The 21591-nt window shown below is 38.2% G+C and overlaps 1 protein-coding gene across 4 annotated transcripts in view; it reads right to left on the reverse strand.

Moving 5' to 3' along the window:
- CDC42BPA (CDC42 binding protein kinase alpha) overlaps positions 1 to 19319 on the reverse strand; it is a 409866-nt gene extending 390547 nt beyond the window's left edge. The window contains exon 1 of one of the 4 annotated variants that reach the window (XM_069069123.1): positions 17765 to 19319. In XM_069069123.1, the coding sequence (XP_068925224.1) occupies positions 17765 to 17942 (178 nt within the window). In that variant the 5' untranslated portion in view covers positions 17943 to 19319. The remainder of the gene's footprint in view (positions 1 to 17764) is intronic. The other 3 variants (XM_069069124.1, XM_069069121.1, XM_069069122.1) reach the window with 3 other exon arrangements.
- Between the last annotated feature and the right edge of the window lie 2272 nt (positions 19320 to 21591).

Here is a 21591-nt window from a genome sequence, read left to right on the forward strand (position 1 = left end):
AAGCACCCCTAGCCCTATCTATACCTCATCATTTTATAGTGACCCTCTTCAAAACCAGACTTTATACTCTCCTCTTTCACCTCCATCAAGAGGCTTCTTAATTTCTCTTCAGCTTCTGCCTTCAGAGTGGTTATCATCTTGTAGAAAATGTAGTTGGGGATGTTGTTTCTGTGTATCACTATAAAGAAAATAAGAGGAAGAGGGTGCCAAAATGTGGGGAATGGGAGCTATAAACAGGGATAGAGACTCATGTGGGGAGTTAGGCACTCTGGATAGGCTATAAACCATGAGGTACACAGCCAATGGGGAAACAGGGGAGCGAAATGTGAATAGGGAATAAGGAAATAAAAATCTGTGTATTTGTCTTAATGGGTGTGCCTATTTGTTGGTCACCAGCTCTTTCGAGAAAGTTAAATAAAAGACCTTCCTGGTTCACCATAGGCCATGTGGAGTTCTTGGTAAGACACCTCTATTTTACAATCTGCACATTTGAGATTGTTGATATTTCTCCTGGCAACCTTAATTCTGGTTTTTGATTTATCCAGCCTGGCATTTCTCATGATGTACACTGCACATAAGTTAAATAAAGTGACAATATTGTAATGGGAATGTAAATTTTTAAGATTTTCCCTGCCCCTAGGCTAAAGTGCACCTGGAGCCTGGGGTGGGAGGCTTGTTTTTCAGTCCATACTTCTTGATTGGCCAGTGGATCAATAAGGTTGTTACATTCTCTGAGCCAGGAGAAGGGTATATAAACCCTGATTTGAGGCTTTGTTTTGGGGCTCACTTTGAGAAGTGTTCTGTCATTTGATATGGATTCTGGGAAGCCCTTGTCCAGAGCCCCCTGGCTTTGAAAAACCCAGATGTTGAAACCCAGATGTTGATTTGGTATGGATGTAATGGCTGGACAGTTTGGAAAGCTGTCTACTTGATCTGTTTCTGTCTTGATAATTCTGCCTGTATACTTTGAAGTTCGGGGTGCTGACCTTTTTCCCCTGAACTAGGTAAACGATACATATTTGACTGATTAAAGTAAGCTTGTTAACCCATTTTGACTTGCTTTCCTTTATCAAAGCAGATCCAAGAACCTGTGCTGGCAACCACCCTGGGAACGCTGGGGTGCTTGCTGCTACAAATATACAGCCTCGTCACACTCCTTTTTCAATCTTAAACTAATCAGCTATTATTCCATATTTGATTCTAACTTGGCCCAAATACAGGTTCCATGGGAGACAAAGTAAGATGATCTGGTACTTTCATTTCTTTGAGAACTTGCCACATTTTATTGTGATCCACACAGTCAAAGGTTTTCGTGTAGTCAGTGAAGCAGAAGTAAATGTTTTTTGGAACTCCCTTTCTTTCTCCATAATCCAGCAAATGTTGGCAATTCAGTATGTCCTTCTTCTGCCTCTTCAGCCTATTCTGCTGATAATTCTTGGTTCATATATTGCTGAAGCCTAGCTTGCAGAATTTTAAACATAATCTTGCTGGCCTGTGAAATCAGTTCAATTGTCCAGTAATTTGAACATTCCTAAGTATTGTTCTTTAGGAATGGGATGTAAACTGATCTTTTCCAATTCAAGGGCCAATGCCGAATCTTCCAAATTTGCTGGCATACAATGGTTTGCCATTTCCTTCTCCAGCTCATTTGACAGATGAGGAAACTTAAGGTAAACAGGTTTAAGTGATTTGCCCAGGGTTATACATCTAATAGGTGTCTGAGGTCAAATTTGATCTCAGGTCTTCCTGACTCAAGGTCCAGCACTCACTCTATCCACTGAGTCATCTAGCTGTGCTATCCCCATTTTAAAGTTTGGGAAATTGAGGCCAAAAAAACTTGCTATATTAGTAAGAGTTTGAGGCTAGCTGAACTAAGATCTTCTGGACTCTAAGCTCAATAGTCTATTCACTTTACCACCTAACTACTCCTACCTACTATACAGTTAATCATTGACCTTTGACATGTTAAGATCACAGACTATTTCTTGATAAATGCAACCACAAAGTTAAATCTGTTCAGCAATCTTCTAAGAATTAACATTAAGTAAAGAATAAAAATAAGGAAATGTGCTTGCTAGTACATTTGTTAGAAAGTACTCAACAATGAATTCTTCCACATTTGTGGAAGAGGTTCCAGATAAGTTCTAAATGTAACAAGTTTCCTGTAGATGTTGAAGTCTTCTGAGTACTTCTGTGTGTGCATGCTAAGGAAATAACTGCCTCATGCCCCATATCATTGTGAATTTTTTTTCTCAATTGTCATCCTTCTAAGCAACTCTATACATTATTTTTTTCTTAACACTACTGGCCACTCCTCACATCATCATGACTGTTCTCTGTTTCTCTCTTACCAATATGGCCATTCCACCATTTACTACTATTTACTTCCCACTCCTAATCTGTACATGTTCTGCATGTTGTACAGGGCTCTGTACTGGGCTGCCTTCTTTTCTCTTCATTCCTCTTCAGAAAGAACTGTTGACTCATCTGAACAGGCCTTTTTCTACCATGCCATAGAAACTTCTTTATCCTGGAACCTCACTCCACTCCTGGCCTATTTCTTACCCAGGAAGTAACCCCTGCCCTGAGGACTTACTTTCTGATTGACTAGCTTTCTCCCCCCACCCCCCCAACATCCAATTTAAGGAGGAGGCCCAGGCCAACCACATCTTCATTGCTCTCCAGGCTTACTGCTGACTCATCTCCACAGAACTTTCTCTAACATCAACACTTTCCTTCCCCCCACTTCCATCCCCAGCTCCCTTTTTATATGTAGTCTTTGTCCATCAGTATAGAAGCGCTCCTTGGGTGCAGAGACAACTTCTTTCTATTAGTATTTGTATTCCCACAAATAAGTGTTTAATAAATGCTTGTAGAATGACTGTGTACTGATTGTCTATATACTTCTCTAAAAGAGTTCCTCAATTTACAGGATTCAACTACAAGTCTTCCTTTCTCTCCTAAGCTTCAGTCCAGTATCACAAAATACCTATGCTTAGATTTACCATAGGCATCTGAAACTGAATTTATCCAAAAAGAAGTTCATCCTCTATCCCCTGTCCAATATCCTTCTTTCTGTTGAGAGCACCTTTGACCATCTAATCACCTACGTGAGTACACATCCCTGGAATCATCTTCTCAATACTTCACTCTCACCCCCATATATAATAAGATGATATGTCTGAGACATATAACTTGACCACATAAAGCTCTAACCAATCCCAATAGACAGACCCAAAGGTAGGAATTGTCTGGGGAATAAAATGCTTTGCAAATTTTATAGTGTTTTCTACTATAAATGTCAACTATTACTATTTTTAAAAAAAGAAATATAACACAACACAATTATGTGATATAATGCCAAATTAGTTAATGATAATTTAAAGTTATTCATTTTCTCTTTAAAATTTATTGACAACTTAGCATGAGGCTCTATGCTAGATTCTGTGAAAAAAAAAATTAACAAGTTCTTTAAAGGGAAAAACTGTCTTAATCTAGCAATCACAGAATCTCGGAACAAGAAACCTAGTCCAAACTATTCCTAAACAAGAATCTCTGCTAGCATATACCCAACAAGTGATCATTCATTTCTCCTTTCAAGCAGCCTCATTTAACTTTTGAATGGTTCTATTTAGCAAGTTTTACCAAACTGACCTCTTGTTAGCTCCCACCCGTTGTTACTAGTTCTGCCCTCTGAGAGCTTATTTACCCTTGCATCCTATCTTACCCAGTGCTTAACATATGTAGTACTGTAAGGTCTGCAAAGTGCTTTACATATTTTATTTCATTTTATCCTAAAACTTTGGGAGGTAAGTGCTATTATTATCCCCATTTTACAAATACTGAAACTAAGAAAGTCAGAGATTTAAATGGCTTGCCCAAGGTCACATACCTAGTAAGTGCCTGAGAGATTTGAATTCAAGTCTTCCTGACTCCAAGTCAAACTCTCTATTATACTATCTAGAAATTTTTTACATGAACAGTAACTCCTTATATTTGTATCTCACTTTAGGTATAATTATAAGGTGTTTATCTTAAAACAAACCTGTGACTCAGACGGTACAAGTATTATCCAATATTTTGCAGATGTGGAAACTGAGGCTCAAAGATGTTAAATGACTTTTCCTGGGTCATACAGCTAATAAATGTCAGGTCCAGGATTTTATCCAAGTCAAGTGTTCCTTCTACCCTGCTATTAAATATTGCTGAATGAATATGTAAATGAGTGCAAGAACATATGTTGATTGGAAATATAAAGCTCATACTACTTCACTCGATGCATTTTCACACTTTTTTTTGCATTTTGACACATCAAGCAATTAAAAATAAGCATAGCTTCTACAATTTGCTATGACATATATGGATGTGTCTAGTTCATATCCCTATATATGAATGTGTTTTCCTTCTGTATTTAGTAATAAATTAAATTTTAAATAATATTAAGTGAGTTGGAATGGTTGCAGAAGACAGGCACACTAGCACATTGCTGGTGAAGCTATTAATCTGTACAACCATTTTAGGAAAACAAATTGTAATTCTGCAATAAAGTGACTAAAATATCCATACACCTTGATCCAGAGATCCTACTATTAGATTGACAAACCCCAAGGAAAACCAAAAAACCATTTAAAAACAACGTAAATGGAAAGAACCAGCACAATAACAATCAACAGTCAATGTTGGAAATTTACAAATAATAAGCATAACTCCAAAGAAGAGATATGAGATTTCCTTCCATCCCACCTCTTTAAAGAAGTAGAAGATCCAAGAGTACGGTATGCTGCCCACTGTTTCTATTCTGGTCAGAAACTCAAAGGGTCTTCCCATCCCTGAATGATTCTTTTATGAAGGCAAACTCAGCCATCTTTTGCCTCAATTCTTACCTAGAATTTAATTACAGAATGAGCATTGTCTCAGTCAAACTGAGACCTAGGAAAGACCTTCCCTTAAAAAGGCCAAGGTCCTCCACTGAATCTGGGGTCATGGCCAGTAGTCTTGACCTATGTCTTGCCACTGGACTCCAATAACCTGGAGGAGAGAATGAGGCTGATGATTTTGTACAGCTCTCCCTCACTTAAATGCAATTCATTTGCAAGTCAAGACACCCTGCTGATATTGTCGGTAACAACAATACTACATACATTTTCAGACTTTTTGATGTATTAAACAGTTTTGCTCATTTTTTCCTCTTCTCTTGTTTAATATTATTTGTGATATAGGATGTCTCTCTCTAATAGGAGGGGGAGGAGGGATACTGGAGGGAACTATGGTGGTAAAAAAAAAGATCCAATAAAAATTTTTTTAAAAAAAATATGTATACACACATATGTGTATACATATATAAATATATATATATGCCACATTACCTTACTCAAAAGAATCTATCTCAATAGAATTTGAAACTTTTTATAAACCAATATGTCTCTCTCCTTAATTACAACAGAAATTTACTAAGTTGCACAGGAAAATATTCAGAAGTTTGGATGTGGAAGATTTAACAGAAATATTTAAGAGTATGCCAAAAGTGGATTCTATCCATGGTAACTAAAAGTAAATCTAATTAAACAGTAGGCTACAAACAGAGCAAAATTACTTACAAAAATACTGTTTTTACACTCAACCCTTTCAGATGAAACAATTAAAAATTAAATTCCTACAGCTAAATTACTGCACATGACTGATCTCATTCAGGTACATTATAAACTTTTTTTTTTAAACTGGTATTACTCACTTGTTCACATCTTATTTTTATTAAAAAAAAAACAGAATGAGAGTGAATAAAAGATGCTTTATAAAGAAACAAATATCTAGATTCATCTAGATCTACTAGCAGGACCAATTAAATATCTTTTAGAGTTCCACAGGCAGCTAAGTGACCGAAGTGAATACATCACCAGCCCTGGAGTCAGAAGGACCTTTGTTCAAATCCAGCCTCGGACACTTAACTAGCTGTGTGACCTTGGGCAAGTCACTTAACCCCAACTGCCTTGCATTCCCTATTAAAAAAAAAAAAAAAAGAGTTCCATCCCATTCCCAACATTTTCTTTCAAAAGGTATTGTGTCTCATATTAAATACTGACTCTAATAGCCCCACTGCACTGCAAATCAGAACACCTGGAGTTTAAGCCCCAATTCAGTCATTAACTTCCTATTTTACTTTAGGTGTCAGTTTTCTCATCTGTAAATTGAGGAGGTTGAATGAAAATTATCCTTTCCAAATCTGTAGTGCTATAAGTCTATTAAAATGAGCATTTTAATGCTAAAAAATACCACCATGTTATTTTGATGAGAGAGGCAGTGTTAAGGTGGAATGCAGACTGAATTTGGAGTCAAAAGGTCTACCCTGAATCCAGGCCATCTACTATTTTACTAAGTTAGGCAAGACACAAGGGATGATGAGGCTGTGTTTTTCTCATCTCTAAAACAAGGTAAGGCTAGTCACTATTTTATCCTGAAAATTCTCCTCTGGCTCCAAAAGACTACATTCCTAAAAGACACAAGAAAACAATTTATTTACACAGTAGTTGCCCACTGGGTCACTGGTTTCCTTCAAGTCTCAACTCAAGCACCAATTTTTTTATGAGGTGTTTCCAGTTTCACAAGTTATTAGTCCTTGCCCCCAAGTTATTGTATATAAGTTTTATATATAACTAAATAAGTGTTAATCTCCTTTGTTATTAAATGTGTGCTCCTTGAGGGTAGGAACTATTTCTCTTTTATCTCTATCTCTAGTGCTAAGTAACTGCCAGGCACCTCAGGTGCTTAATATTTATTGACTGATTGCCAAACCGACACAAAAGACAAAAAAAAAAAGATAAAAATTTAATCTTAGGGAGGTTTTTCCTCCTGTATATAAAATGCTAATCTTTGAGAAAACCAAGTTCAATTAGAGAAGTATGAGGAATTAGATGGATAATATCAAAGGGAGACTTCTTGGTATATTTTCAAGGACTTTGAAGATTAAGGAAGGGTCATAGTTGTTTCTATTATGATGATGAAGGTTTTAATGAAACAACACATATAAGGGAGTGGTGGCCTGGCAAGAAGCATGACAGGGAGATCAATCAATCTACAAGCATTTTAAGATGTGCCAGGCAATATAAAGTCCTCTGTGGGAGGGGGGGATAAGCCCTTCACAGCCTGGCTCCTTACTACCTTTACAATCTTCTTATATTTTACTCCCCACCACTTATTCTATGATTCAGGGACAGAAACCTATTTGCTGTACCCCAATTCCTTGTCTTTCACTGGCTGTCCCCACCGGCTCCCAACCACCCCTATCCAAAATGCTCTCTCTCCTCACTTCCTTTCCTCCCCCTCAGGAATTCCTACAAACTCAAATCCTACCTTATGCAAGAGGTCTTTTTGGATTCCCCACACCCCAATCCTTCCCTCTGAGATTAGTTCCATTTATGCTGGGTATATCTTGTTTGCATGTTTTCTCCCTCATTAGAACGTTGCTCCAGGAAGGCAAGAACAGCATTTCGGCTTGGAGCTTAGCACTGTGTTTGGTACATAATAAAGAGCTTAATAAATGTTTACTATCTGTAGGCATTGCCAATATAAATACAAAGAATGAAATAATTCCTACTTTTAACAAGCTTATAGGTGGAGAATATGGTACCAGCTAGATAGATGGGTTTTCACCAATCAAAATAGCATGACCCAAGAGATTAATTCCAAAGCTGAATGGCTTAGCACATCTTAGCACATGGTTTCTGTAGGCCCAGTTTCAAGAGTGTAGTAGCAGTAGGGCAGCATGTCAGGGTGAAGCATGGTTGGGGTGCCAGAGTACTCTGGATGTTGTTGTTGTGTTTGTCCCTCGTTTTCTAAGAGGACCATGGCATCAGGGAAATGATGACATGACTTGTAGTTGATTTTGATTTGAGGGAGGGATGTACAAGGTCACCAACTTCCCTTTCTCCTCCAGAGCCACATGGATCCAGTGACCAGATGTTCATCAGGATGACTAGAGATGACTCAGGATGCAATGGGAGACCCTGGACCTTTTAAAATATGTTCTAACAGAATAGCACACCACTTTCACTCAAAAGGCAACAAAATTTCCTGAACCCTGAAAGCAAAATTGCCCTGTCATTCTATTTTGTAATTTCTTAGTTTCACAGTCTCTCAGGCATTCTTAGTCTTTCTTTCTCTTGGATTCACTACCTGCTTAAGACAGATGAGACCAATGCAGAACAAAGATTTATAGAACCAAGAGAACACTTTACATAATAACCACAATAATATAAGGAAAAACAATGCTGAGCAACATCAGAAGTCTTACCAATACAAGGACCAATCTTGACTCCAAAGAACTGACAGAAAAACATCACAGGTGGCAAATCACAGGTGAAGAATGAAGCATATGTTACCAGACATAACCAACATGTTGATTTGTTTTGCTTAACTTCTTTGTTATAAGGAAGAGGGAAAAGAAGGCACTGCAAAGTAACAGTGATGGGGGAAGACCAAAAAAAAAAAGCATCAATAGGTTTTCTTCTTAAAGATAACACGTCATATACTAACTAGAATCACCACTGTCATTCCCAGAGTCTGATTTTAAAACTCCAAGTACTGGAACCCACCAACCCCAGAGTTCCACAAGATGGCTACAGGGTCCTAGACTTACAGAAATACTCGTGTCCAGCCTACCAAACCCCACCCTGGAGAAGAAACAAGAAAGCACCTCCCTCTTGATAGATGGGATGCAGAAGAAACTGTAAACGCATAATGTTGCTGACACTGTCCAACACAATTAGTGGGCCAGTTAGTCTTATTTAACTGCTTTCTTTGTTATAAGGGTAGCCTCCTCTTCTAGATGGGAAGGGAATATTAAAAACTGACTATGAGGTAAAAATGAAAGATATCAACACCACTTTTTTTAAAAGGGTAATAAGTCAAGGTAACAAGAGAAACTGCTACAGATGTGGAGCTGTCAGACACAGTTGCTTTGCTGGTTCATTTTGCTTAAATAATTTTTTGTTGCTGCAAGAAGAATTCAGGGGGGATGGGAGAATTAAGAGGAAATGTCTGTACAGTAAAAACAAAAAGCAGCATTAAACAAATAAAATAAAAATAAAATCTATTATCACAACAATCATTCTTCAATAGGCAAATGATCAAAGGATATGAACAATTCTCAAAAAAAAAAAAAAGAATTGCATATTTTAATACCACATGAAAGAACACTTCAAATCACTAATTATAAAAGAAATGGAAACCAAAGCAACCCTGACATTTCACCTCACACTCTGTAAAATGACAAATATGACAAAAGATGGAACTAGTCAATGATGGAGAATTTGTGGAATAAACAAATTAATACATTGATGGAGCTATGAACCACTACAACCTAAAATTTTAGCAAGATAATTTGAAATTATGCAAATAAGGTGACTAAAACTCTCCATTTCCTTTAACCAAGGGATACCACTAGGTTAATACCCCAAGGAGGCTATTCATAAGAAAAAAATCTCCATATACATCAAAATAGCAGCACTTTTTGTAATAGCAAAAAACTAGAAACAAAGGAGATTCCCATCAATTAGGATAATGACTAAACAAATTGTGGTACATGAATGTAATGGAACATTACTGTGCTATAAGACATAACAAATATGAAGAATAAAGAGAAACATGGAAAAAGCTACATGAACTTATGCAGTGAAGCAAACAAGAAAACAATGTACACAATGACTGCAATAGTGTAAAGAACCATAAAACAAATTCTCAAGGAAAACTGCCCTGATATTTTAGAACCAGAGGGCAAAATAGAGGTTGAAAGAATCCATCAATCACCTCCTGAAAAAGATCCCAAAAAGAAAACTCCTAGGAATATTATAGCCAGGTTCTAGAATTCCCAGATTAAGGAAAGAATATTACAAGCAGCCAGGAAGAAACAATTTGAATATTGGGGAAACACAATCAGTATCTGGCAGCTTCTACACTGAGGGATCAAAGGGCTTGGAAAATTATATTCTGGAGGGCAAAGGAGCTGGGATTAAAACCAAGAATCACTTACCCAGCAAAACTGAGTATCTTGTTTCAGGGAAAAATATGGTCATTCAGTGGAATAGAGGACTTTCAAGCATTCCTGATGCAAAAACCAGAGTAGAATAGAAAATTTGGCATTCAGATACAAGAAGCAAGAGAAGCATGAGAAGGTAAAGTGGGAAAAGAAATCATAAGGAACTTATCAAAGTTGAACTATTAACAATCCTACATGGAAAAATGATAATAGTAACTGATGAAACTTTTCTCAGTATGAAAATAGTTGAAGGGAATAGAAATATATATATATATGTTTATATATATATATATATGTTTATATATATGTATATGTATGTCAAAATTGGAGGGTATATGGGCATATGAATACATATGTGAATGAGTGTATATATGTTTACAGGTATACATAGAGGGCACAGGTCCAATTTAATAGGAAGGGATGATACTTAAAAGGTAAAATTAAGAGGCGAGAGAGGAATATAATGAGAGGAGATGGGGAGAGACAGAATGGGGTAAACTATCTCATATAGAAGAGGCAAGGGAAAATGGTCACAATGGAGGAGAAGAACAGGAAGGCAAAAGGTCAACATTACTCTCACTGAATTTGGCCTGGGAAGGGAATGATATACACACTAAATAGGGTATCTCACCCTACAGGAAAGTAGGGGGGAAGGAGATGAGAGGCGGGATGATGGAAGGAAGGGCAGGCTGGGGGGAAGGGAAGTTGGAAGTACCCACTTTTGAAAAGGGATGGGATCAAAGTAGAAAATGGAACAAGTGGGAGGTGGGATAGGAAGGAGGGAAATACAGTCAGTCTTTTACAATACATCTACTATGGTAATGTTTTGCATTAGCTACACATGTACAACCTATACTGAATTGTTTATCTTTCCAGTAAGGGTGGGTGACAAGGGAGGAAAGGAATGAATCTGGAATTCAAAGTTTTAAAATCAAATGTTTAATATATATATATATATATACATACTATTATTAATACTATTTTACATGTAATTGGGAAATGAGATATACAAGCACTGGGACACAGAGATCCACCATACCCTACTGGAAAAGTCGAAGGGGATATGGGAGAAGATATGGGAGAGAGCAGATTGGAGAAGGAGATATCCTGTGGGACTGCTATTTTGGGGCGGTGGGTAGGGGAAAAACGGGGAGAAAATTTGTAACTCAAAATCTGGTGGAAATGAATGATGTAAATCAGAAGTTAATAAAGCATTTGAAAAAAAAGAACCATAAAACAACAATAGATGTTGCAAAATTGTAAAAAATAAGCATGGCTCCAAAGATGGGATATGAGACTCTCCCCTCCCCTTCACCCTTTTACCATCTGGTCCACCAGTGTGGTTGGCACAATGCAAATATTTTCTGATTTTTTTGGTTGTACTGATCAGTTTTGCTAGCTTTTTTCTTTTCCCTTTTTTTCCAATTTTTAAAAACACTATTTGTTATATTGAATGGCTTACTGGGAGGAGAAGGAGAAGGGATACTGGAGAAATTTTCATGTTAAATAAAAGGTATCAATAACAATTATTTTTTAAAATAAAATAATCAAATAAAATCTACTATCAAATACAAATTCATAATAATCAGGAAATGCTCATAGGATTGATTACATATGATCTTTTTAAAACAGGTATTTAAGAAGTACAATAAATACTCAATTCAATAATAATCCAACAAATATTTATTAAGTACCTACTATGTACAAAGCACTATATTAGATGGCAGGGATACAAAGACACATAAACAATGTCTCTGTCCTCAAAGGGGAGGGGGGAATGGGACACAAAACATATACAAATGAGTATAATTCCCACCCATGGACTACACCCCAAACTTGCACTCACACTTGAGCTCTGGGTCTCTCAAAGGGCACCTGACTAAACCTGGGACCCTATAGGGATATACTTCTAACAGTATAGCTTCTGAGCCCTCACCCGTATGTTTCTCCTTAACAAATAGTCAGTAAACTTAGTTACTTTTAGTAACAGCACTTACTATGATAAGTATAAGCAAAAACAATTGGCATAAAAGTCCCTAGAAAAGTGTGGGGTATATACTCTCCCACAAATACACATATGTCCATAGGAAGACAATATAATAACATGGGGCACATACGTAGGGAACACATGTGGCCAAGGAGTAACAGAAATTCTGACAATTTAAGTCCTTTCTCCCTCCGTGAAAGTCTCACTCCCTTTGTTGTGGCTCTCTGCTGAGCTCCTAGGATTTTCTCCCTTTTTGAGTCCATAAAAGATACTTTGCCCTGCCATGATGGGGACACTCCTTTAAGGTATCTCTTTCTTTGGTTAACTATCTTGATACAGCTATGTCTGTTCTCAGATGCATCCCTCTACTTCTGATAGAGATGCTTTCTGCTGCCATCAGCCACTGGTATTATAGGGCAGAGGTTCTTAACAGGGGGTATCTAGGGGAGAGGAGATGTCTTTGGACAGTTTTCTGAAGGGCTGTGAACCTGGAAAAAATTATATCACTATTGTCACTAATCTTTTTTTTTTCTTTACAATCCTATATATTTTATTGTACACATTTAAAAGTATTCTAAGAAGGGGTCCACAGGCTTCACCAAACTATCAAAGGGGACTATGACACAAAAAAGATCAAAAATCTCTTTTAAGAGTACTGATGTCACCATCTCCCAGGACCTTTGGACTTTTCAAAACTTATAAAATTACTATGAATCATGGACACATCTAACATGGGATACTTGTGCACTTAATATCAGAGAAAAACACACACTCAAAAGAGGCAGACAGTCATGTATTCAGGGCCACATGAAGTCTGGGTGAAAAGAATCCGCACTGTTCCCCACCTGACTTTTTGGACCAGCATGAAATAGTCCATTCACTTAACAGCAAGAAAGAGAATCTCCCAAGCTGAGCAACTTGCTTTGGTATAAGCCCTGAGCTCTGCCTGCTCAAGAGAAATTAGATTAAGGGCACTCTTAATCATTGCATAATGCAAACCAGTACGGCTTACAAAAAGCAGGAAATAGGCTTCCCCAAGCCTCCATGCAGTCAACTAAAACTGTGTAAGAAACATTCTACAAGGAATGGTCCCAGTAAGCCAGTTTACCCACATTGCATGAGTATAATACAAAGAAAATTGAACAGGGAAAGAATACTAATAACCTATTATAATCAAGGAATGCTTCACCAAGGAAATAGTACCTGATCTGAGCCTTGCAGAAAAAATAAAGATTCTGTAAGATGAAGATGATGAGGAATTACTTTCTAGACCTGAAAGATGACTTGCATCATGGATTCATGGAGTCAGGAGAAAGAATTTTGAGTTCAAGTACTCTCATTTGGCTAGAATGTAGTTCATGAGGGAAGTAGTAAATAAGGCTGGTAAGGTAAAATGAAAGTCAGATTGTGGAGGGATTTAAATGCAAAGACAAGTAGTCTTCATTTTATCAGAGACATTGGGGAGCCACTAAGGTTTTGTTTTTTGTTTTTTCCTAAGCTCCATATCTACAGGAATATGACTTTGGCAGCTTTGGGCTTGATGAACTGTATAGCGAAAGAAACTGGAAGCAGCAGTCCACAGAAGAGGTACTGAAGACCTGAACTAGTTGTCTAGCTACAGATAAGAGGTCAGATACCAAGAGATGCTGTCACTGAACAATAACAAAATTTAACAACTGATTGGATTATATGACAGAAACTGATGCCCACAATAGAAATAAGGAAGTTGATTTTTTTCTTAAATATGTATTTAACTGGAAATACTGCAAAAGTTTTGCTCCTTACTTAAAAGGGGGTTGTTTTAACTCACTTCTAGATTCCTTTTTAACAATATTAACTGAGAACTTAAATGAAAATAAATGCTGTCATTAATCTAAATCAATTGAAAACTCTGGAATGATTAGTAAAGTATGCAAAAAAATTTGAGAATGATCGGGAACAGCAGAAGTGTAAAGTATACTAGAAAAGATACAGATGCTTTCAATCAAGGCCATTACTCCTCACTTAATTCACCCACCATTAAAAGCTGGATATAAATTTTAAACATATTGCAATAAAAAATCTGAAAACAAAAAACAGTATCCTCAATCATATACTATTGTATTAAAGTTCTTCATTTATATATAACACTATAACATTAGTAATATAAACAAAATAATATCAACTACTAGAATTCCTATTACTTTGAAAATCACATAATATTAACAAAAAAAAATCAAGGCTATAGAAATAAACTTATCAGTAGTTTACTATTTGTCTCATCAGATATTAACATCTTAAGCTCAGTTATAGTAGGAAAATCAGTAAAGAATTCTCCGAAATTCCCACTTTCCATTTCTAAGTATCATGTTCACAGATTAAGTTTATGGTATAAAAGTTGCTTCTTTTTTTACAACTATAATTACTGTAAATATGTTCTTAAGAGTTCTGTAGAAACCAAAATTCAGATAAACAAGGCATCAAGGGTCTAACTACATTAAATTTCAACTCCTTAAAATAAAAACAAATGAGTTTAAACAAAGAGCAATTAATATCCTTGTAATACTTCTACCTCTGGATAGACTTCTCCTTTGTTAATGCTCTACTCTTCTAGACTGCTTCTTCCCTAAGGTCACCAGCAAAACCAATAATGAATGTTTAAGGGAAAACAACATACAGTATTTGAAACACTCTACTCTCTCCCACAGGTAGTTCTAGTTACTATAATCAATATATCAACATAACAACTGTTGTAAAACAAAATTATAAATATAAATCTGAAAGACGCTAGACAAGTCATCAAGGGTCTAACTACATTTAACCTGGTGAGGTTAAATGACTTGCCCAAGGTCAGAAAAACCAATAAGCATTAGAGGAAGAATCTGAACCTCAATCCTGACTCCTAAGCTGGCACTCTTTCCACTGTGCCAACCAAAAAGCACCTGAGAGAGCCAAAGCCAAGGTACTGGTCATATTCTTTAAGGGTTCTACCTACACTCATAATCTAGCTTCCACAATATTATAATATAGTAGTATTGTTATCACATAAAAATACAAGATCTATCTGAAGTTAGGCTGCTTTATCATCCCATATTACCAATAATTTTGCATTACATGCTAGATATTTGTACTCTGTGTAGCATACTTTAAAACTACAGGTTTCCTATAGCTGTGAAAATTCTAAAAAAATTAAAGCAAGTAATCAATGCAGATGGGCATTTTAAAATACTTTACCATCTGTCACTTTAATTTAAGCATCTAGTCTTTCTTATGGTAGATATTTCTAAAAATATTTAATTTTAAACTCTGGACATTTACCAATTTAGAAAATATTCAGTTCCCTAGCACTTTGCACAATACCTGTCACATAGCTATTACTAGTCACCAAAATCTACACTTTACAAAATACTGTATATGCATCAACCAATAGATGCATATTATAAAACAAGAAGAAAAGCAGTAATTTAAAAATTCCACACTTTTTAAATAACTAAAATACAGTACAGTAATAAGGTTGTACTAAGCCTTCTTTCACCTTATCAACCACTATCTTCTACGAGTAATTTACCCCTAACCCCTTCTATAACTTTAAGTGACAGAACACAAATTTAAGTTATATAACACAAATTCCTCCTTGTTTATATTTAGCAAATACTATTTAGCCCCAAAAAGGAGCTTTAACAAAGATTTTTCCCAATAATTGTAGTCATTTCTTCCAAAATACAGGAAAACACACAAGAATTTAAAGAAAATATCCGCTTCTATTATATCAGAGACTGGAATTTTTTTAAAGGGGAAAAAGTGAGAATCACTACTGAAAATCATTTTTAAAAAAATTATGAACTTTTTGGACATCAGTATTTACTAGAAATATTTTAAATCACATGACTATTTTCTCTTAAGCATGATTCCATTTTACATAGAAATGAAATAAAATCAACTATATTTAATACATGATCTATTAAAATTATTCTAAAACATAAAAGACAGTATGATGCAAAGTGGTATTTGCTATCATTAATATTCAATTTGAACATTTAAAATAGAATAAGAACTTTAATCATTACAAGGCAATAGGTACTGACTCAACATTTAAGTGACTTCCTTTTATTTTTTAATCACAGCTTTAAAAATTATCTTTGATATATTAATTATTTCCATTTTGCAGATGGGAAAGGAGAGATATTGGTATTAACTTGCTCAAGATTACAAAGGAAAGTTAGCATCACTTTTGAAACACCTCATCAGGCTCAAAGACCACCTTTATAAAAGGATCTTTTTAAGTCCTGAAGTGACTTCTCATTCTACAATGATGTCTACATATTTTTTCACTTCTTTCTCATGTTATTTTCTAATCCAAACTTCAATCTCTTTTATCATACTTGAGCAAAATAAAAAAGGAAAATTAGAAATGTTTTAAAAGTTATTAGATTTGGGAAATAACCATTAAAAAACTAAGAAAGTGACTATATAAAAAATTATCAAGTGATATCAGTCTTGAGATATCAATTAATGTAGAGGTCAGAAAACTATAGAATTACCCTTCACACATTTCTACATTTAACCTATTTCATAACATCAAGGTGCTGGCCATTTCCAAACAACTAGAAAAATATGAAACTAACTAAACCAAGCATACCTCAATCACTGTTTAGCTAGAAAACTAATAATTATTATGAACATTTCAAATTAAAAAGAAAGCTATAAAATGACCTATTAGAAATTAAATCTTTATATATAGAAATGTGAATTTTACTAATCTGATACCAATTACACTATCAGTTTTCTAAAAATATGAAAATTTTTTCAGTTCACTGTTCTTCAGATGCTTAAGCAGCTAAAAAAACTAGAAGATCTGAATGTTTTTCTAATAACAGACCCTTTAAATGTAATCTGTTATAATTTAAGAACAATTAATTGATCTCATACTACTCATTTTATAAGAGGGAAAAAATATTTTTAACGTGGAGTCCAATATTTGAAAAGCACATTTGATCAAAATGAGGTGCTAAGTTTTATAGCATACAAGGTCACAGGAAACACTAGTTCTCATCCTCCATCTAAGTATCTTCTTAGTTACAGCTATATTTAGAAGAATAAAGAACAATCTAACCAGTTCAATCAAGATGATGCTGCCAAGCATCCCTTCCCAACTCCAATCACAGAATTCTAAAAACATGTTGATATGTCAATCAAAATGAGTTTTTAAAAAATATGCACAAATACTCCTCTTTGTTCATTTTATGTACTCTATTATACACCGATTAATTCAAAATCCTCCGCCAAGTCTGTAGAGCAGTGCTGACCTGATGTTAAACCAGTTATTTTAAATGCAATTTTACAATAATTTGAAATGCATCAGGCATTTAGGACAATTTTTCAACTACTATTAGTACTTTACAATTTCATATCTACCATGAACTTCACTGAAATAAGTGCCAAAGGCCTTTGGGACAAGAGTTATTTTTTGCCTTCAGATAATTCATCCATCATCTCTTCCTGCTGACCTGGAAATGTAAACTCTACAAGGGCTAGGCCTTAAAATTAAGACAATTTAGTGGCACCGAGTAGCACCGGAAAAGCCAATTAGCCAACTAGAAAATTTCCAACCTTAAGAACTAAGTTACTCTTAACCCAAGTATAAAATATATGTATGCCTGCAAATTACAGAGAAGACAACATATTCATGAAAACCCTATGAAGATATCAGACCACTCTCCCACTAAAAAAAAAGCATCAGTTAGTAAAAGAAAGTCAAGCAGACTTACCCCATTCCAGGTACTCAACAATATTTTTCTCTCTTCTCAGTGGGGAATTATTACATTCATCATACAGGCAGATGAGTATATCCAGCAATGTCTCCACACTGAAGCACTGCCCGTTGGTCTGAGCTGGCCCATCCAAAATAAACTGCTCCAGCTGCCTCAAACGCACCTCTCCAGACATGGTTGCTTCAATTTCTGTTGGTCGTCCTTTCAATTATTAGTACTATTTTTATGACTTAAACCTAACTTTTAAACATAAGGTTGTTGCTTGGTTGTTGTTGTTGTTTTAAAGAAACCAGTAGTGATTTAAATGACTATCAGTGCAGTCCTGGTGCTGAATTAAAAAGCCAACACGGTGACAACCTTCTTAGCCTGTTCAATTTCTCATACACATTTTTTAATGGGGAAAAGTTGCCCCCAAAAAATATATATATATGTATTTTACTGCATTTGGGGGAAGGGAATACATATAATTTTATATTTAAATAACAAAATAATAATTATTACAATTCAAAGTAAACAACCAAATAGCCAACACTTCTTTTTTAAAAATTCTTCTCCTTCATTCAAAATTCAACTCATGCAACATAATCCTGAAATTAATCCCGTTGCATCATTAAAGAATAAAGCCCGATTTGCATCAGCAATTCAGTTCTTGGGGATTGGATAGAAAAAAGTAGGAAGAAAACAAAATGTGTAACAAGAGGGAGGGGAGACCCCAAATCCTGCTGTAAATTCCCCCCACCAACACTCGGATAATGCATCAGTGGCCAATTTCTTCAGAGGCGAAGGTGGGGGGCTGGGGTGGAGGTCTCTGGAGCAGCCCTCCACAGAGCACAGCCAAGTCTTTTTCCTCCCAAAGTCGTCTTTCCGCCCCCCCTAAGGCTTTGCAGTCATTCCTATTTCCGTGAGGTTCCCAATAAAACTCTTCATTTTTCTGCCCCCACTTCTCCTCGGGGGCTGGTGGAGCTGGAGGGAGAGCGAAGAGGGAGAGGGGTGGCGATCGATCCACCCCCGGCTCCCACGGCAGAGGGCTGACTAACCCCACTGACAAACCCCCTCCATGGCTGTCAGTCAGGCCGACTTTCTGTCTGTCCGTCCGAAGGGGCGCCGAGGTCGGGGTCTCGGGTCTCTCGGCTTCCCCCCGGCACCGCCGCCCACCGCCTCCTCTTCTTCCTCCTCCTCCTCCTCGTCCCCTCGGGGCCGTTTCCGAGGCTCCCAAGGCCCCCGACTGACGCGCGGACAGACGGAGGGACAGACAGACGTACGGACGGACGGAAGGGAAGGAGGGAGGGAAGGTTGGGGGCTTCTCTGAATTCAGAGGACCGAGGCGGCGGCTGCTGAGGCTGCTTCTCCCCCTTCTTCACGCCCCAGAGTTAAGGGCATCTTTCTCTGGGGGTAAGGGAGGTGGCTCAAGCAGAGAAGGAAAAGGAGGAGGAGGAGGAGGGGCTGTGGTTGGGGCCGCCGCCACCGCCGCCGCTCCCGCTGCCCCTGCTGCCGCCGCTGCTGGTGTGAGGAGGGGGGCGGGGAGCTGAGGCTGAGGTCGCCGCCGCCGCGCGAGCTCGCTCCCGACCACTCCCTTCCTTTCCCCCTCCTCCCCCGCCCTTCTTCCTTCTCTCGCGCTCGCGCCCCTTCTCCGAGGCTCGCTCGACTCGGGCTTCTCCTCCTCCTCCCCACTCCCAGTCAGCAACACACACCGGCGGCGGCGGACGCCAAGGAGTCCAGAGCCAACATGGCGGCAGCCGCCACACACACCCCGGCCCCCACCCTTTCCCACTCCGCCCCCTCCCTCCCCGCCGGCCTCGAGTCCGTCCGAAGCCCGCGGGCGCGCGGGCGGACAGAGCCCTGGGCACGCGCCGCTGCGGAGCGGAGGGCACGGAGAGGGACGGGTGCGCGAGCTGGCCGGGAGGGAGGAGGATGAGGAGTCAGATTAGGCTGGGGACAGAGGGAGGGGGGAAAGAAGGAGGCTCGGTGATGCTGCGGCAGCCACAGCGCGGAATGCAGGGATACGGGAGGACTTGGTGGGGGGAGGCCTCGGAGGAGGTTAGGCGGCGGGAGGATGGGTGAGCCAAGGCCGGCCCCTCCGGCTTGCGGAGGGCCCCCAAGCACGGGCTGCAGAAGTTGCTGCAAGACTAGCGCGCCGCAGTAGTCGCCGGCCGGGCGTTCTTAGCCGACACTGACCAAGACTTTTTTCAGTCGCCTCCTCTCTCGGGAGCCCCCAGATTCCCAGCAGCTGCTTGGGGGGGAGGGGGGTCTTCAAACTGGGGACCCTCCTCCTTCAGTGATAGCACCTGCCTCGCAGGTTTGCAAGGACGGCCACCGCAGCAACAGCACCGGGTCCTGACTGTGCTCTTGTCTCCCCACCCCTCACCTACACACATACCCCTCAATTCTTCTGACCCCCAAATAGTAACAGGGGGTAAAGTAAAAGGGGGGGAAGGAACATTGCATTTATATCGTGCCTTATATGTGCGAGGTACTATGCCAAGCGCTTTACAAATATCTTTACAAATATCTGTTGATCTTCACTACCCTCCGGGGAGATAAGTGCCGCTATTAGCCCCATTTTACAGCTGAGGAAACTGAGGCAAGCACAGGTTTAGAGACTTGCCCAGGGTCACATGGTTGGTGATTGTCTGAAGCTAGATGCCTCCTGAGTACTCTATTGTGTCATTTTCAGAGCAAAAAGGAGTGATGGAAATACAAGTATAAGCATCAAACTCCTACTGAGAATAAAGAAGAGAATTCCCCGCTTCCTGATTGCTGAAAATTTCCCTATTTGTCCTTGGACAAATAGATGATATGCACATTTTATCTATATCTTGTTATCCCTAGCCCGGGTTCTTACCAAATAAAAGGTGTGAGGACCTTTTCCTTACCTACCCTTTCCTCCTTCCTATTCTCTTAAAACCCAATGACAACGTGAGGACTTCAAAAAAACGTAGGGTTCATTCATCCAGTAAATACTGAGCACTCACTGTGAGCCAAGTATTCGATAGATGTTAGTGGTTTGAATAGAGCCTTGGGCCAGGTCTGGTCACTCACTTGGCTGCTCTCGAGAAGGTTTTTTGGGAAAGGCTGAGGAATTATAGGTCTGCCCCTTTGCAAAATTTGGATTGGTATTGCCTATTAAAATTTACACAACTCCAGTAGGTTAAGCATTTCTCATTTTCAAAAAGAAAGATATTCCCCTCTAAATCTGATCTTATAGCAAACACTGTACTTATATTGTGTACTTATCTTAATTTTTATTATATTGACCTGCATACATGCCTTATCTGCTCCTAACAGATTGTAAGATCCTTGAGGACATGGACCTTGTGTTATTTATCTTTATATTCTCTATTTACCTTCCTGTTGTTCTGAGGTCAGTAACACCTGTTATTTCTCATTCTTGCTGGTCCACCGTTTTTTCATTGTTCCTCATCTGTAATGTCTTTTATACCACTTCTCAGGAGAAATTCATCATTGTAATAGACTGCAGCCTGCATACACCTACCATGTATCTTTGTATTGTCCTTCTGACTATTTGTTCTAATTCTGAAGATTTTGTGGCATTTGGTGGTTTAAAACCACATCACCTGAAGAATATTGGAATTAATTGGGCTTTTGTGAAATTGACAGTTTAGGATTACAGAAGGCTCTATACAAATTCCCCAAACAAAATCTGGTGGAATCTCTTCCTCTTATAGAATGCTGAGGCCCAGTTCATTAAACTATGTGCATTATCTGCCCAAGACACACATTCTGATAAACCAATATAATAGATTGCCCATCCAGCTGCTTGTATAGTCTGGGACCCTGAGCAATATGCATTTTTCATACTTCAT

Source organism: Petaurus breviceps, unplaced genomic scaffold, assembly GCF_028583685.1.
Source record: "Petaurus breviceps papuanus isolate PSGF00001 unplaced genomic scaffold, PetGlider_PUasm1.0 90778, whole genome shotgun sequence".
Taxonomy (NCBI): domain Eukaryota; kingdom Metazoa; phylum Chordata; class Mammalia; order Diprotodontia; family Petauridae; genus Petaurus; species Petaurus breviceps.